Source organism: Schistosoma mansoni (genome assembly GCF_000237925.1).
Source record: "Schistosoma mansoni, WGS project CABG00000000 data, supercontig 0178, strain Puerto Rico, whole genome shotgun sequence".
In the NCBI taxonomy this organism is placed as follows: domain Eukaryota; kingdom Metazoa; phylum Platyhelminthes; class Trematoda; order Strigeidida; family Schistosomatidae; genus Schistosoma; species Schistosoma mansoni.
In genome coordinates, this window is record NW_017386062.1 from 375,722 (window position 1) to 397,081 (window position 21,360).

Here is a 21,360-nt window from a genome sequence, read left to right on the forward strand (position 1 = left end):
AGCTTCAATTGACCCGTGATTTCAACTATAAAATATTAAGGAAATGAATGAAATGTTCGTTTTATTTAATTATAATCATTAAGATACTGTTTTATTTCATTTCTAAAAATTGTTCTTATCATTTCCTGACATCAGTTAAACAATTCTTTAAAATTTCATCTATTATTTGGACACTTAAATATTGGTACAAAGGGGCACCGAACACATATACGCCACACAAGTCACTTGATTTTTGTGTGGGCTATCATATTGCCCATATGCCCAAACCGAAGCAGGTGGTTTTTTTAGGGAGCCATACTCGGAGCCTTTGACCTAAAAGCCTGATCCACAAGACACCAGAGCAATGTCATGAGATTCAGTCCCATGGTAGTCGGTGACCAACGATTAGTTCATATGCCATTTGTTCCTTCAGGATCCTAGTGCCCACGTACACCATTGGTTTAGAATCCGCGTTTCACAACACCCCTGCTTGGAGAATGCAGTGAGTAGGACTTTCCTGGCAGTCTCTGTATACGCGTGGTCGTTTGAGAGCATTTTGAGAGGGAAAGAAGACTCTCTTCACCCTCGACCGTACCATGGCATTTGGGGGCTGTGAACTGACTAGACAAATTATCATCTTTAACATGAGATAATTATTATTATTGTCTGTAAAATATAGTCATAAGAATAGTTTGCTTTTTGGAAAACTCGTTAGAAGATTCGTAGCCTGCCATAACTCTTCATTACTTTTTATCAATAAAACTGGATGTTATAATTTTTTTAATCTAGTCAGACATTTAATTTATGATAATTTATTGCTTTTTTAAAGCAACTACTCCCTTTTATAAATTTCGGTAAAACAATCAGATCGACTCCGTCTTCAAATTGTTCTAACTGATTTTTGTATTGGTTGCTTGAATGTTCCCATTGATGTCTGCAATTGATCAGTCTTTTATTGGCATATGTGTATCCTGTTCAGATTGTCCCGATACTGCCCTAAGTCACAAGTATTATGAACAGAGATGATGTTGGCTAAACACTTGCGGTCTTCAACGCAAAGGAAATCATCCAAACAACCAATACAAAAATGAATTTAACTTCACCCCATTGCACAAGCAAGTGGCTATCAGGACTCAGTAGCTCAATGGTTAACGCGATGGCGTTTGAAGCTAACGGCACTGGGTTCGTGTCCCGAAGTGAACATCAACTGAGTTGCAGTCACATCCAGCTGACGAGTCCCAAATGAAACTGAACACACGTCATGGATTCCACTGCTAGCCTTCATCGTCTCTGTTTTATAAGCGTTTATGTTCATAAAAGTTTGAATTTCATAGACGGTTACTTTATCTCATCCTCTCTACTAATGATATTTGACCTTATAAATTTAAATAAATCCGTGCTTTTGATTGCACAAATAGATAATAATGAAAATAAGTATTATTTAAAAAGATTTGATTCACAAATTATTCTGACTGAACATCTACCATAGAAATATCAATACTATGAAGCATAAATTGTAATTAAAATACATAATCAGAGGTGACAGTATTTTAGAGTGCATCATTATTTTCTGGATGCACACCATAATAGTCATCAATCTTGTAAACGTGTAGTGGTCTTTAGTAAATGGTTTAAGCAAAAGACAAGTATTTAAAAAAATTTAATTTAACTACAAGGTTATGACCGTTTTTGGATAATGGATATTACATCTACACCAAGGAAGGTTTACTAAACAGTTTATTTAGTAGTGCCAAAGCTTGGCATCACGAAACACTTTCGAGTACAGAATTACCTGTGAACTATTGTTAATGTCCAGTTTCATAGTGAAATAATTAAAATAAAAGGAGTCGAAATAATAATAATAATAATAATAATGATAATAATAATAATAATAATAATAATAATGGAAACCCAAACATTGAGAATACAGTTCTAGCGGAATGAATAACATCACGAACTAGAGAGGATAAAGTCACGTGAAAAGTGAGGATCTTAAAGGAATACAAAAAGTGAATACCTCCAAACAATTTAGATCAATTTTTAAGCATTTCACTTAAGTCCTCTAACTACTGATCATGATTGTTACACAGGCTACTACCAGGTGATCTACCCCTCCTGACATGGATTATCTCTTCATGCATCAATACCATATATTCGTTCGGCTGAGCTTATTCTTCTTTCAACCTTCCCGCGTGCTAACCTATACTCTATATCTGCATAGTCAGTGGCTAGGATCTGAAAGTGATGTTTTGTAGTTTGTTTAAAGTTATAACTATCTAATTGATTTTTACACATCGTATGAATAAAGTCTAAAAGATTTACAACCGCTTAATCACTAAATGGTGACCAATGTCATGTATGTCAAGTTCTTGTTAGTACTGATCAAATTTTATCGATTAACTTGTATTAAGGCCACTAGTCTAAAGAAATTTATATCACGCACACTATGTTGAAACATAGGGTAGTTGGAGGTAGTCAAAACTAAACCCTGGATCTAGATAGTAACGTCTCTAACTATGGGGCTGATTGAAAAAAGACTGGATACACCAGGTTGCATCAGTTCCCTGAAGATAACAGGTAAACCTTGCTGATAAGAGCCAAAAAATGCGAAGTCTAGGTCCAGAATTTTCTGTCGAATAGCCCCCCTCAACGACCACCTAATTGGTCAAACATTAAATTGTAAACACAACTATCGTATTTCTTCATACTCACCAACAAAATATATATACAATCTGAAGTAAACCTAATCTAGATTTGCACTATTTAATACAGTCGACATTTAATATCTCTAAACAATTAAGCGTAACATTAAAATCTGAATTATGTTCACAGATCAGTTATAAATTGCTATCATGACTAGTGAGAATTACAGAATGGGTGAATCGTAGACTGGAATACTATTTTTGGAATAATGAAATGCTCAATGTTAGACCACCTAGAAGCAATGAACAGACGTTTCGCCCTAGTTCAAGATTTCTCAATAATATTGAAATCAGGATTTTTTTTTCCTTGTTACTATTATTATTATTGTTTCTATAGTGGTAAATAATAAGACTAACCACTAAAGTGAAAGGAAAGGAAATTTATCAAAATAAATTCCTATTACATTGCATAAACTCACTGAAACCGTATTGACGCGTATTGATTTTAGTATGTATGATCTAATCAAGGCTTGACTTCTGTAGTACAACAGTCCTATAAATATTTTCTTTTTACTAAATGTCATACATGATTACAAGAATAATTCTTCCATTCTTTTCTTCTAAAGACTTAATATGATCAGTTACGTTATTGAGTTTTAAAAATAACGATATTTGACCTGATAAGGTGGTTTTTTTCAGATTGAGATTGACTAATACATAAGTAAATTTTAATAATATTGAAAAGAAGTTTTATCATGATTGCATATACCAGTCTATCAATGGGTTTACTCTCAAATACTCACTTACTTACTTACGCCTGTTACCCCTCGTGGAGGAGCATAGGCCGCACACCAGCATTCTCCATCCAACCCTGTCCTGGGCAATCCTTTCCAGCTCTTTCCAGTTAACATTCATCCTTTATATATCTGCTTCTATTTATTGGCGTAATGTGTTCTTTGACCTTCCTCTTTTCCGCTTCCCTTCACCATCCCAAGTTAGGGACCGCCTCGTGATGCAGTTTGGTGATTTCCTCAATGTATGTCCGATCCACTTCCAACATCTTTTCCTAATTTCCTCTTCAGTTGGAAGCTAGTTTGTGCTCTCCCATAAAACGCTGCTGCTGATAGTATCCGGCGAGTAAATATTGAATATTTTGCGTAGACAACTGTTTATAAATACTTGTGCCTTCTTGACAATGGATTTAGTAATTCTCCACGTTTCAGCTACGTACAGTAGGACTGTCTCGACGTTCGTACTCAAGATTCTCACTTTGAAATTAGTTGACAGTTGTTTTGAGTTCCATATGTCCTTCAATTGTAGAAATACTGCTCTTGCTTTGCCGATCCTGGCCTTTACATCTGCATCCGATCCTCCTTGTTTATCAATGATGCTTTCCTTTACTCTCAAATAGAAATCATATATGACTAAGTAAATATATACATGAAGTCTTATATTAATCGATTGAGGAAATAGTTAAAAAATTTAACACTCCATGGTTTTTTATTTTAACAAGTTTAGTATGTATATTTAAGTGTTGTATTGATGATATATCCATTAGAAATTATCAATGATAAGAGAAGTCATATAGATTACCATTTACAAGTGAATAATTACTGTGTATTGACTAGTGTCATGCTTGTTCAAGCTTTTTAGTGCTAATTCAATTCTATCGGCTAAGTTGTAATATAACAACTAGTTTCAGTAACTCGATATCGAATGCAATATATTCAGATTTAGGGTGGTTGGAAGTGGTTGACAGGAAATTCTGTAGTTACGTTTCGTGCTATTTGTAACCGATCAGCAATTATTATTTATTTATTTAAACACATAAATATTGGTACAAGGAAGCACCAGATAAATATGCGCCTCACAAATCTCATTTGATTTGTATCAGGGCTGTGATACGGCCCAGGTGCCCAGACTGAAGCAGGTGGTTTTCTTAGGGGGCCACACCCGAAGCCTTTGACATGAAGGTCTAGTCCACAAGGCAGTGGAGCATCGTGAGGAGATGCACTCCCATGGTAGCCGGTGATCAACGATTGATTCGTACGCCATTTGTTCCTTCTGGATACTGGAGCCCATGTGCACCATTGGTTTGGAATCAGGGTTTTCCAACTCCCCTAGGTGGACTCGCCTTGTCCACCAACCCGGTTAAAGCGCCGGACATTCGCTTTTCGTCCTCTCAATTTCGTAAACAACAGTAATGCCACGAGAAGGCAGTGAGTAGGACTTCCCTGTCAGAGGCTATATATTCGCTGGCCATGTGGGAGCATTTCGAGAGGGAGAGCGGACTTTTCCCACTCTCGGCCGTACCAGGGCATTTGGGGGCACTGATCAGCAAGGTGTATCTATAATCTTGAAGGAACTGATGCTCCTTGATGAATTTAATCCCTTATCACAAATTAACACTTTTCAATCAATTATACAAGTTTACAGTAGAGTGAATTAATTTTACTGTCAGAACTGTATTCTTTTTTTTCCTATAAATGCTAATTGTCATGCTACGCTTATTATTTTCAGTCTTTTCCATTATTTTTGATTAGCTTTCCATAACGGTTGATATTATTTTGTCTCACATGTTTATCATTCAGTTGGTAAATGGTGTATGATACTTTGAACTAATACATATTCACTGCAGTTAATGCATTGTTTATGATTGAGTGAGTTACTTGTAAATCAGGTATCTCTGAAAGCGTGGATTGAAGTCGCGTATATTAATTTCTACTCAGGAAAGAAGTCGCATTATCAGGTGATAAGGGGTTCTTCAACTAAATAACTTCTTCTTTTTTTAAGAGTTGATGTTCATCATAGAAATACTTGGAAATTTTCATAAAACAATTGAATATGGCTAACAGATATAAATGAATATGCATCACTAGTCATGTGTAAAATGAAGTCTGTACATTTTTATATATAATCACTAGGAACGGTTTCATCGAAACTATCCGTATCATTAAGTTTAAATAGGTCACTAAGCTACGAAAAATGATAATAATGACTTTTGGGTTTATAAATAGTTCGTAGATTATTAAAACCAATGATGTGCGAAGATAGTGAAAATAGATGTCATGATGGATTGATATAAATTATGAAACCATTTAAAAAATTATGAAGGAATTAAGTTTTGTTGTCTTACATTAAAAATCCTTGGTAGTGCCTACCTACGATTTCATGTGAGAACTATATCAATACCTTCAAATCTTACAATTTCAGATTACTTAGTTGAAATCTCTTGGAATGCATGTTCATCTTTAGTTCTTATTCTATTCCAGGTGCATTGGTCATTGATTCTCAATAGTTATCAAACTATTATTATGTGGTGAAAATTCTTTCCTAAATTTTTAGTGTTTCTATCAAACAATTTAGTAAATAATTTTTTTCATTTACTCATACTGAATAATACTAAGTATGATGAAATTTCAAACTTTATATTAAAATAGATTAACTCTTGACTGGTGTTTAAACTATCTATTTACAACCTAATTAATTATGTTGACTAATGAGTTCAACTATCAAATTACTAAAAATCTCCACAAAACTCCTTCTGATAATAATTGTGTGCTCACTGTTGTGAGATAGTAGAACACTGAAGACAATGGTGGATGGTGGCTCAATTTCGTAGATTAGTTAAAGTTACACATTAACACCATTGGATGCAAACCGGCTCATTAGTCTAGAGGTTAAGCGTTCGCGCGCGAATCTCGCGAGGCGGAATTGTGAATGCGCACCGCTGAGGAGTGCCCCAACAGGACAAGATGGCCGTCCAGTGTTTCCAGGTTTTCCATGGTGGTCTAGCTTCAATTGACTAATGATCGCATGTATTAAAATTTTTAAGAAAAAGTGTTAATTTAGTTGTATTTTTTATAAAATATTAAATTCAATTATAATAATTGATTAGTAATGTTTCATTAATTAAAGTATACAAGAAACAATCAATGAATAATATTGTTCATTACCAATTGAATGTTTTCTATTATATTTATATTTTAGATCAGATTATTACTAATGGAAAACTATGATTAAAACAAATAATACGCATACACCTTAGATATTACTTCATTTTGATTTAAGCTGTTCATGTTTTTTCTTTTGGGGGGAGGGGACAACACTTAACTTATTCAATTCATCTTTTCTTCCATTTTAAATACACTTATTACATGTGAGCTTAAAATCACTACAATTTCTTTTTTTTTGTTTTTCATCATTAAGATTTTCTTTTAAATAAAATATCTATTAAATGATTTTTTCAATATTCTAATTAAAACTAGATTGGTTACTATGTAATTATACAAAAAAAAGAAGAAAGGAACTCATCATGTAACTTAGTTACATGTGACTATAATGTTGTGTTTATATTCGAAGTAAGAAAATAATTCATTTGTTCAATGTTTAAGAAAAACAAACATCTGATAAGTATGAATAGTGAATAGGTAAAGAGAAAAAAAGAAAAAAGAAACTTGGTAACAAACTTAAGTGATATTGATATTTCATGAATTGAATAGTTAGTGGACAAATCGTAGGAATTGTAGATGTATATGATGCTGACATTGGTCTAAGCAATGATTATTGAGTGGTGTCACTCAGTTTATAAATCTAAGTAAACAATAAAGTATAAGCTTGTAGGTAGAGATATATACCCATGGGAAAGTACAGTACAAGAGATGAAGAACTACTTCTGTGGGAATTTATACAATATTTTTTTAATAATAGTAGGTATAAAAAAATAATCCTAGAGATACAAGATTGCAGATGGCGTCTAGTCTTGATTGACTATGATCACCACTACAATGAGATAACGCGCCCAAAAACGACTTGGTCCCTTTGATAACTCGTGAATCAGAAGGCTGTAATTAGTCCAGATAAATTATATTTATTGCCGATCTCGTGGTATCGAAAGAATACCGAGACGTGCCAACGAGTACAGGCAATAAGGGCAGAGCGTAAGAAAGCTCGAAATAACAAGGTGGACGACCGAATGAAAAGTGACTGATACAGTTAAACAACAACAAGTACAGTAAAACAAACGCTGGTACAATTGGTTATAGTAATAATTGTTTCTATTATACCAGTCGCATTCTTGTCCAGGAAAACAAGTCACTACAAGATCACAAAATATCAAATGTGATTAGAATGTTGAATTTACAACTCGGGGAGGGATATATGACAAAAGAAAGTAATAAGAATTGTTAAATTACCTTATGGACCATTAACATAGGTGATCTTGGTTGATGATTGCGGAATGGTATGACCTTTTAGCTTATGTCGACGTCATGCCTCGTGGCAAAACCAAGCCTACACAATCCTATCTTAATAAACAAGTGAACCAACTTCCTTAGTAGATGATTAGAATAAATACTCTCAATAGGCAACAGTATATATTAGTATTAACGGGTCTCAGAAGTACGAAACAGAATCACTGTCGCATGCACCTGTCCAAGGCGCTCAATTTATTAATGTGGTAGTATTCCTTGAGCTTGTAGTGACCGGTTTGTCTCTACAAGAACACGATTGGAATTATAGAAACAATTATTATTATTGTAACCAATTGTACCAGCGATTGTTTTACTGTACTTGTTTAACTGTATCAAACTCACTTCTGGTTCCGCTATCCGCCTTGTTTGATTCGAACTTTTTTACGCTCTGCCCTTATTGCCTGTACTCGTTGGCACGTCTCGGTCTTCTTTCGACACCACGAGATCGCCAATAAATATGCTTTATCTGGACTAATTAAAGCCTTCTGGTTTGCGAGTTATCAAAGGAACCAAGTCGTTGCTGGGCGCGTAATCGAATTGTAGTGGTGATCATAGTCCGTCCTCGACGCGACTACAAGCTTAAAGAAGATCGGCAGACTGTTTGATATTCAGCGACGTGCCTGTCGGTTTATTTGGATAGGCCACACAGGTCGTATTCATGTGAGTCTTGGGCAAGAACTATATTTGAATTCCCATGGCTGCTGATGACATTCCTAAAACCGCTACTTCAACTCCTTTCGGTCTCTACGAGTTTTTACATATACCATTTGGCTTAAGAAATGCTGTACAAACCTTCTGAACGTCTTTCGATTACGTTTTTTGACGTCTCAACTTCGTACATGCGTATGTTGATGACTGCTTGACTCCAAGTCCAGACTGAGAATCTCATCTTCGGAATCTGGAACTTGTCTTCGAACGACTAAAAAGGCACAACATTACTGTAAACATTCAGAAATGTCAAACTCGAACCGACTCCCTAAATTTCCTCGAACACACTATTCATACTGAAGGCATCCAACCTCTGAGAAGAAAAGATGTAGCCATTCTGGAATACCCAGAAACGGCCACACTCAAGCAATTACGCACGTTTAATGGACTAGTAAGTTTCTGTGGACGGTTCATACCAAAATGCGCGTCCATTATGAAACCTCTAACTGACCACCTTCGTGGAAATGAGAAATCCATCAATTTGCACGATACCTCCAGAAGAGCATTCTCTACAATTAAGGAACCTATCGACAATGCAACCATGCTTGCATATCAGGCACTCAAACACCCATCAACATCGCAGTAGACGCATCCGACTCAGCAGTCAGAGGAGTCTTACAACAATGAGTAAACCACTCTTGGCATCCTTCGGCATTCTTCTCAAGACGGACACTAAATCGAGATTTAGCACTTTCGGTAGGGAACGCCTAGAAATGTATTTTCCTGTACGGCACCTTCAACAGTCTGTTGAACGCCGAAAATTCTCTCTTTTCACTGACCACAAACCTCTTACTTTCTCTTTAGGCTCATCTTCAGACAAGTACTCTCCTCGCGAGTCTCGACAACTTGACTACATTTCGCATTTTACTCCAGACAAACGACTTATTTCTGGAGCAAACAGTGTAGCTGCAGACGCGTTGAACAGTTTCCAATGAATCGAACTTCCTAAACTCACCCAGCTTCAAAAATAAGACACTGATCTTCAGCAAGAGTTATCTACAAAACCCTAAAACTATACATTAAACAGATGCGGACAGGTAAAGATACTTTACTATGTGACATATCTACAGGTATGGGTCGCCCAATCGTGCCGAAACATTATCGACGCATTGTCTTTATTACGTTGAATACACGTTCTTATTCAGGTGTTCATGCAACCATCAATCACATAACAGAACGGTTTTGCAGGCCTGGTGTGGATAAGAACGTGAGGGATCAGGTATGCTCTTGTGTAAGCTGCCAGAAATCTAATGTGATTAGACACAACAAATGTCTCTGAGGCTCATTCAAAACTCCTGATGCTCGTTTCGACCATGTTTATCTGGATTTCGTGGGACATTTAACAGATTCAAATGGATACTCCTATCTCTAAACTTGTATAGACTGTCTCTCTCGACGTCCGAAACAGTAGCCCGCGCCTTTGTTGAACGGTGTTTAGCAAACTTCGGCTGCCCTCCAACTATCACTACAGACCATGGACGCCAGTTCGAATCTGGACTTTTCCGTTGTCTGACAACACCATTACGAATCACACTATTCCCCATGTCCACCTACCACCCACAAGCAAACATGTTGGTAGAACACTTTCACCGACAGCTAAAAGCTCCCCTATCAGTTGCAAGCGTTCTAAAGTGGACCGAAGCCCTTCCACTCGTCCTAGTTCGTATTCGCAATGCAGCGGAAGCTGACATTGAATACATTGCAGCCCAACTCGTTGACTTCCAGGAGAATTCGTGAATCCTCCATCTTCTTCAATCAATAAGGATATGAATTCCTACACGAGCAGACTTTCAAACGAAAAATGCGTTCAGTTAAATCTGTTTCCACACGACCTCAGTCAACTGGTGTTTTCATTCAACCTGCTGCATACGGTATAGTACACACGTCTTTGTACGTCGCGACTCATTTTGACGACCTCTCGAAACAACATACGAAGTACCATTCAAAGTTGAACAGTGTGAACTTAAGTACTGAATAAATGATAAGAATAGAAATAACGATAGAATCAGCATCGATCACATCAAAGTGGCGTATTTCGAAGGAAATCCTATTCATGTCGATTTTCCTTCAGTACAATTGAAAGGCACGACTCTTACAATAACGATACTTCATCTGATAGCCAACAATCAAAATGATACTTTGCTGGTATCTGAAAACAGACTCAAAACAACGCGTTCTAGAAGAAAATTAATGTTTCGAGAACACCTAAACGAATACTGCATATAAGACACTAAATAATATTTTCTTTCGTCTCGGATTTTCCTTGCATCATATAAAAAGGAATATTCAACATGCTTATTTATATATATATATATATTCGAAAAAGAAAAACGAAATTTGTTTTGTTTGCTAATATATGCATATTAAAAATGTTTTTTTCAACGAAACCCAAAACGCTCCTGTAAACATCACTTTTACGCTATCGCATGTGTGTGAGTATATTTTACATTTTTGGCCTGCTTTGTGTTTTCACGAACGCACGAGAGTACTTCGACACACACATATCCTGTTTTTCTTTTTCAGGACGGCTGTAAAAGACAAAAGGACGATGAAGTTTATGATGAATCGAAATTTTCATTATACCCGTTTTCTTATTACTATATTGTACTACACGGCCTCTTATAGTAAAGAAAGACGACCAGACGCTGCTAAACATAGCAAGCTGTCAGAAGAGTGTCTACAAACAACAAACTTGTCGGGTTTAATCTTCTGGCCAGCCACGTGTTAGGTCATCACTGCCTCACTAGGGGGGGGGAATGATCTGTAGTGGCTAAAAAATCCCCAAAATCAATAGTCTGTGTGATTTCAGTAGTTGAGATCATGAGTGAGTTGAAGCTAGACCACCATGGAAAACCTGGGAGCACTGGACGGCTGTTTCTTTCTATTGTGGGACTTCTCAACAGTGCGCACCCACGATTTCGCCTCGCGAGATTGGAACACAGGACCTATCAGTCTTGCACACGAACGTTTAACCTCTAGACCACTGAGCCGATTGGCATCCAACGGTGTTAATGTCTAACTTCTACGGAGTTCTGTAATTCTTCGACATCGGATACTAACCAGATTAGTTATAATGGACTCACCTACGTGAAGAGTGCTCGGTCATGCATCCTCACCAGATCACGAGTGGGATTACCGTGTCCATCATCTACTGCAATCGCCTGCCAGTCTAGATCATCGATCCTCGATATATTGATCGCCTATCAAATATGTGTTCGAACCTCTTCGATTCTGACTTTTGATATCACCAGGTAAGTACGATTCATAGTAAAAGGTTTTACTCATTAAAGTGCTGTCATACTCCGAATACCTGTGGCATCTTCAAGGTGAACAGAGTAAAAATTAGCGGAATTAGTGTGTGACGTTGAGTTCCAAGATGAGGTGTCGAATTATTAGACGTTATCAGAAATGAAGTATTTTTCGCTAATAAATGTTAAATTATAAGGAAAAACTAAAAGGAACACAAAATAAAACCATGTGAAAAAGGTTACAGCCTTCAAAAGCCAGCCTTTTACGAAGTCAATTAGCCTGTCTATCGCGACAGGGTGGAATAGGTCAGATTTTATCCCAATGTTTGATTTTGAATCAAAACAGCTTATACTGTTCCTATTCAACTGGAGTAGACGCAGAACATCCACATTATTCACTTGAGTTTGTGATCAATTGACCAATTTGGATAAACTTACGAGTCATGGCACTTGGACTCAATAAGGGCACTTACTGTTCCAGAAGTAAATTATCCTTGCGACTACTATTTTCGGATGAATTATAGGAAGGTAGTCGAGATGATACTCCAGATTAGAATTAAATATTTATCGTTTCATCCTGTAGAACTTGTAGATCACTAGAGTAGATGAGCTATGTTGAATGTTTGGGGGCCCAATCGAGTTGGACGGGAATGGTGTAAGCAACAGATAACTCCGAAGTCACACCTTCGTAATATCAAGGTACTATGGCTGCTTTGAAGACCGTTTAACACAAAGGACGTTATTACAGAAATATATTAGTTGGAGTAGGTACAAGCGAAAGTCTGACCATCACCTTGTGGGCGATCCCATGGCTTGAGATTAACTGATGCGCATTGGTTGATCTTGAATTTGACGGGGATCGATGGTCTGTTCGACACTCAGTGACCCAACTGCCGGATGATTCGGCTAGGGCTCAGTGGTACTTCACTTGACCTACAAACTAAACTTTCAACTTGTTCAGCAGTAAGGTACAGATGTGTATAATAATAGCGCAATGTTTTTCTTGGAGTTCTATTTATCCCAAATGATCACTGGGCTTTTTGGGTATAAAACTACCTGGAGAGATAAGTGGTCGTCGAACACCGAAAAACACATGTGGAAATATACACAGCCGTTTTCACAGTAAGAATCCACAGAATGAGATGGTCCGTGTAGGAATATTAAATGTCAGCCCGTTCTATTGAGACATCCGGAAAATTTTTTGATATTTACTCTAATTCCAAGTCATCATAAGAGATTTCTGATGGTGTAGTTTATCGAATTCTGGTACTACTAAATAATGTTTTCATCCCTTTATCTTCCCGACTAACTAAAATGATAACTACGAACTCTCACACCTAAGAATGTCTTCGTTAAACGCAGACAAGGATCCTGAAGAATAAGACAGTCAAGTATTTCTGTCCATCAAAGTTTGCATCGGTAAAACTTACCGCGCTATACAAATAGTGCCAATGTGGCGCGCATGATAAGGATCCTCGCGAGAAGTAGGGTTTCGTCGCTCCTTAACAATCTTACTTCTGCTACTTACAAAATGTCTAGCACTCATGGAGAAAGTGGTAACCTGTAAGTTGTTATCGAGCTGTTTTTATTCATGATAGTATGTCTCAACGGAATGAAATTCATCACAAAAAAGATAATATAACAAAAGAGGACCTGGTTGACGCCACAGTAAGAGAATGCGAATGAATAATTTTATTTTAGAGTTACCATGAAATGCGGAAAAATGCTATTTCGGAACTCAAAAACACACAGAAAAACCCATATCCACACAAATTTCATCCAACTATTTCTCTAGCGGAGTTTATCAAGAAATATTCATCTTTGAGCTCTGGCGAGCATTTGGATGATGTCTCAGTCAGTATTGCAGGTAGAGTCCATTCATTTGCCTGACAAGATGTGTAGGTCGTGTTCATGCAAAGCGGTCAGCTGGATCAAAATTAATATTCTATGACATTCGATCTGAAGACTGTCGGTTACAAGTCATGGCAAACATTCGTTCCTACAAATCTGAAACTGAGTTCCATGATATAAATGAAATAATCCATCTAGGTGATATCATTGGTTGTTCTGGTTCCCCAGGTATTAACATAATATGTAAGTAATAATGTTTCAGGCAAATCCAAACTTGGTGAATTGAGCATCATTCCTCACGAAATCAAACTTCTATCTCCGTGTTTGTACCAACTTCCGCACATGCATTATGGCGTTAAGGACAAGGAAACACGTTTCCGTCAACGTTATTTGGATCTCCTCATGAATGAGGATGTACGCCAACGATTCATAACACGGGCTCGCATAATCAATTACGTCCGTAGGTTCTTAGATGATCTTGGATTTCTGGAGGTAATTAGCCAAAAACATTCTATCATATTGCGTTAAGTTTCTCAAACCAATCATTTCACTGAAATGGGATTACAAAATAAGCAAAATAAATTTGTCAGATTGCAGTGTTGTCTTAAGGTTGAACACGGACAAGTTATGTAAAAATAAATCAACAAAGGGAGATTACTTAGGGGATTTTTACGTCAATAATTTCAGTATCTGCTGATCAACGGTTTGTTCTTATGTTAATGCTATTATCTTTACATATCATTGCAAAACATCCACATATGGATTAAGTGGATCTCTTCAGTCATAGACATTGCTAAACTTGTTGCAAATATTTTTAGTTAAGATTATCAGTTTTCATTGTTTCCAGGAATAACTGATTTCTCACCCGAAAGGCGTAACTGTGTTTGTATGTGGGAATTTTAAGAAATGGCATATATATATGTCTGAACCGTGTTTGCGTCGCGTCAGTATGGTTAGTATCAGACCCACTTCGAGCGGTCTATCAGTTCAGCCTACAATGATTTCTAAAGTTGTTTGAACTTATATCGACTTATTTATAAGTAGATGAGACCTCATAATGTCGACTTATAAAGCACTAGATTGTGTTTTTATTTAACTGATGTCGGTTGTTTGTCGTTTAAAAGCCCGCACATTAATATAAGCTCATATCTTTCATACACTAGCTAATTTATTCGAACTGTTTCACTCATTTTATTGTATACCCAGATAAAGCTTGTGCTAGTGGGTCAACGTGCAGCAGCGTTATGTTGTTATACCAATAAAATCACATACGGGATACACTTGTGATAATATATTTCGTACCATTAGTTTGTTCATCGTTTTGTTAAATTATTTTAATAATTTTAGATTGGCCCATTTGCTAGGTACTTAAATATAAACTACTGCCAGTGTTAGGGTTTATGAAACTAGCCTGCTCAGACCGGTGTAACTGGTTTCAACCAGGGACTTGGTGTCTGAAATTCGGACCCCCTAACCATTAAGTCATTGGTTTGTAGGTTGTATGCGAAATGAAGATGTGAAGCTAGACGAGTCGATACACTAACACTACTAACTTTTTTGTTTCAAGTAGTGGATAGGTAGGAATAAGTGAAATGTACTAAATTACAATGTGGGAAGTGTCTAACTTGCGTCAAACTGATATTCATTTGGAAAACATAAATTTCAAAAAAAACGTTTTGCGAAAGTAACTACAATATGGCGGGTCTACACTCAGTATAATTCCCATTCACTTTTAATAGTCATCTGAACTAATTTTTAGGTTGAAACACCAATGATGAATACAATTGCTGGTGGAGCAGCAGCAAAACCATTTATCACTTATCATAATGATCTAAATATGAATTTGTATATGCGTGTTGCTCCAGAACTTTACTTAAAAATGCTTATTATCGGAGGACTCAATCGTGTCTACGAACTTGGCCGTGTGTTCAGGAACGAAGGTATTGACTTAACTCATAATCCAGAGTTTACTTCATGTGAATTCTACATGGCGTATGCAGATTATGAAGATCTCATGACTATTACTGAAGATTTGATTTCTGGTAAACCATTAACTTTTTCGTGGTCTGCTTGTTAATCTTTCATTAATTAATGGAACGTTAATTTGCCATTTTTAGTTTAAATTTCTTACTAATCTTAGTTAAAATTTAAATTTAGAGGACAGGTTCAATTCATTCGAGGTTTGGATGATGAAGCATAATACAGATTTATAGCTCCGCATATCTTTCTATGTCTGCCTTTTCAATATTTTGTTATGTTTGGTATGTTAGGTTTTAGTGTTTATATTTTTACCCATCACTACTATTTCATCACGTTACTCAGTGTATTCAACCAAATAATTAAATAGTCGTAGTACAGAATGAAACAGCCGTCCAGTGCTTCCAGGTTTTCAATCGCGGCCTAACGTTGATCGGTTCACGATCTCGATGAAATTCAACAATCTCCACAATTCTATACTGAAAATTAGTAATTTTATCACGACTATCAATATTTAACAGCAATCTGATAGTTTTGTATGAATAAATTTTTAGAGTGAAAGTGTAAAGATTAGATGTGATCAAGTGTGTACTTGTTGACGAAAGAAAATTAACCTGTTAGGCGCTTGATTATCTGACGAAAACTCATGTTCGCATATGAATTTCTGGGAGTAGTCATTTCACTTAGTAAGGTATTTTAGATGGTCTAATGGTACGCTTCAACATAAGTTATATTCCCTTGTGCAGCAAGAAACTATGCTTTCATCTCTAAACATGACTTTTGCTTTCAAATGTCGGTTTTACATTATTACATGTACAATACCCTATACCCTTGACTCTCTACTGAACGTTTTTTTTTCAGTTTATTAAAGTTATATGCATGAGGCAATTTGTATGTTTATTTATTCCTAACTAAATAGCCCTCAACAAGGTTTTGTGAAACAACTTTCTAAAACCAAAGAGTACTCGCAAGTGTTTGATTTTGTGAATTGAACTCAATCATCAAGTTCAGATTAATGTGCCTGACTTTAAATTAGACATTTTGGATATTGACTAATGATACTGACTGGCTACTAAAGTCCAGATAGGTAGAGAAGTGTTCCATTCTGCAACGTAGGGGTCAAAATTCGAGTTCTGTAACTGTCATGGTTTTTCTTATTATGATCCAGATATTCATTGCTTGGTATTTCTTGGACACTGCTTCACTCAACAAGTCCTCAAGTCAGAACACGTCTGAATAGAAACGTAGTTATATTCCAAGTAGGAACCACAATAAGAAAAACGTTAGTATATTTGTAGTTTTTAATTAAGATTTCAGAGTCTTCCCCAAGTCTCCGCTAGCGCTGATTGGTTAGAAAATAGCCAATCAGTGTACCCAAACACAATCCAATCTATATCCCGCTAGCAATATCTGTTGTATCTTGTGATTTTATTCGATTCGATCCACAGTAACTATTCTTTTCAAATGGTTAAAATTATTCTAATGCGAATGGAATCTGTTGCGAGCTTGATAAAGTAGAAACTGACACAACCCTCTGACAATAGTCTCTAACGGTGGAACTCAAAATGAAGGCAGCAATGCAGACAAAAACTTGGTGTTTTCGAAAATAAAATATATGTATATATTGACTAGGATAACCTTGAGACGAAAATTAGCCGACTGAAAGTGGCAACAGGTAGTCATAAAAATAAAAAAGGCCATGCGAAGTGTCGAGCTAAGAAAGTTGTACTCGTGGTTATTTGTATAACGAATAACTAACACGTATTCACGAATCAAGTAACCTGGGATCTTTCTAGCAATAACCACTAAGTCATCGTTATATTTTATGTAGTTAGTTGTGAAATGTGTTGCAAGTATCGTAATACAAACACAACGCATACTCATTTTCACTTTAAATTCATGAAGCCTAAAACTATAATTTTCTCAAAATTTTCAGACAGTTTGAAAATGATTTGTCAGTTAATGAAAAATGGAAAAGCTCAAGTGTTAATTAAACTTTTAGTATTCTTTCATTAGTGGTACTTAGCTAGTCGATGTAAATAAAATTAGATTTAGTTAAATTTTATTCCTCGCAATTATTATTATTACTTTAAAGTCGTGGTTTAATGGTTACATCTCGATTTAGGAAGCTGGGCTATATCACTGCTCAACGGTTGGTGCATTAACGAATCTTTGAATACTTATATATGTAAATTTAAACTGTTGTTTTTTTAGTCCATCATAGCAATAGTTATTACTGTTTAGTAAAAAATTACTGTTATGTAAAAAATTACAAGCGAAATTAAGTTGAATTACTAGGGTTATGTTGTACACAAATACAAGTATTTTATTGTTCATCATCATTTTACCATCTGTGTGTGTATCAGATTAACAGATTAAGCTCCTTTGACTTGTTACAGTAATCAGTATTAAATATCTTTTTTTCTAAAAGATATCTAACTTTACTAATTCAAGCTTTTCTATTCAACACATTTTAAACAGGTTTAGTAAAACATCTTTTCGGTTCCTACATTATTAAATATCATCCGGACGGTGCAGAATCAGACGAGATAATTGTCGATTGTACTCCACCTTTTAAACGTATCAATTTCTATGATGATTTAGCAGCTAAACTAAACACTAAACTACCTCTTCCAGAAACATTTGAAACAGAAGAAACTCGTCAGTTCTTTTTAAAAATTGCAGCTCAACATGGTATTGATTGTCCAGAACCAAAAACTACAGCCCGATTATTAGATAAGGTAAATTAAATGCTTATACTTCTCTTTGATATTTCATTATATATTATAGTCATCATATGTACTTAATCTGCTAGGCGATCCAATCGCGTACTGTTTTCCTTAATCTAATGCTACTATACCTTTTTAGATAATCAATATCATGCTAAACAAAAATAGGTTCATTGTATTCTTATTATTTCAAATTCTTATTGTTGTCCAATACTTAATGTAATCAGTCTGCAGTGTTTCCATAAGTATGACATGTATTTTACACTTAAGTGCAAAGTACTTTTACAAATTTGGCAGAAGCCTGTGTCTACAGTGATCCTCAGTACTAATTCCACTTATTTTTGTTCTCTTTTTATTATACTCACCTTCCTATCTCTACCTTTTCACAATCTCATTTTTATTGTGTGGCGCATATATGTTTTGGCACCATTTTGTGTCACTATCAATGTTTAAATAAATAAATGAATGCCTTAGATAATTATGCGTTAAGCTGTTTGAGTTAAACACGGTCATAGTTTTTTCTTATTTTCGGGTGTTCTCATAAATGCATCTTACTGTCTGTACTTGTCACTTTGACTACTCGTTATTATCCAGGTTGTTGACAAAAGTAGTTTTGTCGTAAAATAATACTTGACTAATTGGTTTCATTCATTCCAGAAGTCAGTCTTTCTGATACAAACACTTTCTCTTCCCACAAGGCCACAGTTCGTTCGTAATGAATTAATTCGTTAAATTTAGTTTTACTATAATAGTAATCTCAAGAAACCATATTCCTATTTGCTCTACACTGTCGTCCAAATCATTATTTCCGCCCTAACGAATACTCTATAAGTTGGAGAAAATTATATGACACCATCAGTATTTGTAATTTGATTCTCATTACCCGAACAAATATGAAGTGTTCTGAAATCTATGTCTTGTGGATGCCACATTTTGATTTCAGTTTCCGAATACAAACGTAACGCAGACACAGATTTAAGAGGGTCAAAGATCTAGGTGAACCATTCATAGCAGCTGGCTGTCGATTGAGGGTTTCGAATTCCACTCTATCAAATTCAGTTTGGAGAACCGAGTAGTATCGCAAGCCATCTAACCTGAATTTTGGATCAAAAGCAAGCACATAGACATGTATTTGATAAATATTTTACATCATTACCTTACATTGAGACGTCTGTTGGATAGTGTTTAAAGGTGCTCAAAGTATACCATCCATATTTTTGTCAGTTTGCCTAAATTCATTGTCTAAAGTATGCATGAGAAAAAAACCTTAAGTTACAGTAAAATATTTGATTCAGAATGGTGCGAATTGGCGTAGATTCATTCAGTATAGATATTCGATATCTTGAACATATCTTGCACCTTGCTTTCTCCTTTTTATTCCGGATTTTTTCCGATTGTTTCATCCTTTTAGTTCTTTGCATAATCTATATTACGAATGTAGAAAAGTTGCTTCAAACTGTGTTGTATACTATGTTATTATCGGGCTATGCAGTATCAAAAAGCTGTGTTGTGATATAAACGAAATAGGTTAAAAATGCTTAGTAACAAAGTTTTATTTTGATAGCTTTGCCTATCTAGTTTATCACCATATTCTTTTGCACCATTACGATCATATTATGCCTAGTTGTCCTTTTTTATATAAAAGTTCTAAAGATACTTCCTACAATAGTGATTTAATCATTACAGTATTAATTTTGGTGGCTTTCTCGAACATCATATTTATCATATTCCTTCCTCTTTGTTTTTTTTCCAGCTGGCTGGCGAATTCTTGGAACCATTGTGCGTTAACCCAACTTTTCTTACATGTCATCCATGTATAATGAGTCCTTTGGCTAAAGAACATAGATCTCGTCCAGGTCTAACGGAACGCTTTGAATTGTTTATGCTACATAAAGAACTGTGTAATGCATATACAGAGCTAAATGATCCAGTTGTACAACGTGAACGATTCTTGGAACAGGCTAAAGTAGGTATTGTCTTATTTCTAAAAATATTTTTTCACTATTTTACTCTCACCTCTTACATATTTTTGTTTATGATAGAGATTTCAATGAATTATACTTGCTTTTGTTGTCTAATGTAGGACAAAGCAGCAGGCGACGCTGAAGCCATGGTGACGGATGAGCAGTTTCTCACGGCTTTAGGTTACGGTCTTCCGCCAACTGCAGGTTGGGGTCTCGGTATTGACAGATTAACTATGTTCCTGACAAATACAAATAACATCAAGGAAGTTATCTTGTTCCCTGCTATGAAGCCTGAAGCCAACAGTGCTGCACCCCTGAACCCAATGTCTGAAAAGTTACAAGATAATAAGTCTCCTGTTTCTGTTAATAGTCATATATCATGTGAACCATTAAGCAATACTGAAAATTTACCAGATAATCCTGTACTTTTGGATAACAATGACTTATCGCCTAAATCATCATTATCACCTCAAATCAAAGTATCACCAATACCAACTTCAAAAACACAAAGTTCTCCAGGTCAAGAAACTAGTGAAACGCCACCTTCCAGTACAGGCAAAAGTGGAAAGAAGAAAAAGGGACGACGATCATAATTCAAAAAAGAATATGACTGTTCATGAGAAATTTGATGTAGACAATAGTGGTGTACTGTAAATGCATTTCACAAGAGTAACGTTTTGCTTATGCTTTTTTGGTACAAATAAAATTTCACGTGATCTACCCAAGTTTTGTTCTGTGTTTTGTTTCCTGTGTTTGGCTAAAAGAAACTACATTTTATCCACGTTTAAGTTTTTGATTGAGTACGTGCTTGATTTTTGTCGCACAAGCGTATTAACACTGTCCGACCATTTGTCACATATAACACTGGTTTAAAAAATTAAGAAATTACTGCTCACACGATAAACATTTAGCGTACAGTCATATCTACTTTATCGGTTTCATTGAGTATGTGATTGAAATTTCCAGATAAGCGTTCGATTTATCATATGTAAATCTATGTTTATGTCGAA

At 35.7% G+C, this 21,360-nt stretch overlaps 1 protein-coding gene across 2 annotated transcripts; it reads left to right on the plus strand.

Annotated features, from left to right (window-relative positions):
* Nucleotides 1-13,360: 13,360 nt before the first annotated feature.
* Smp_104470.1 (lysyl-tRNA synthetase, putative) lies at nucleotides 13,361-21,070 on the plus strand (the record flags this gene model as incomplete). Of its 2 annotated transcripts, none has more annotated exons than XM_018795686.1 (9): nucleotides 13,361-13,392; nucleotides 13,428-13,497; nucleotides 13,531-13,696; nucleotides 13,732-13,908; nucleotides 13,943-14,172; nucleotides 15,440-15,722; nucleotides 18,139-18,398; nucleotides 20,140-20,356; nucleotides 20,470-21,070. In XM_018795686.1, the coding sequence occupies 9 exons, from the start codon at nucleotides 13,361-13,363 to the stop codon at nucleotides 20,490-20,492; spliced, it is 1,458 nt and encodes a 485-aa protein (XP_018646956.1). In that variant the 3' UTR covers nucleotides 20,493-21,070. The 2 variants fall into 2 exon arrangements, with proteins under 2 accessions (XP_018646956.1, XP_018646957.1); XM_018795675.1 differs by having other exon boundaries at nucleotides 20,140-20,352.
* Between the last annotated feature and the right edge of the window lie 290 nt (nucleotides 21,071-21,360).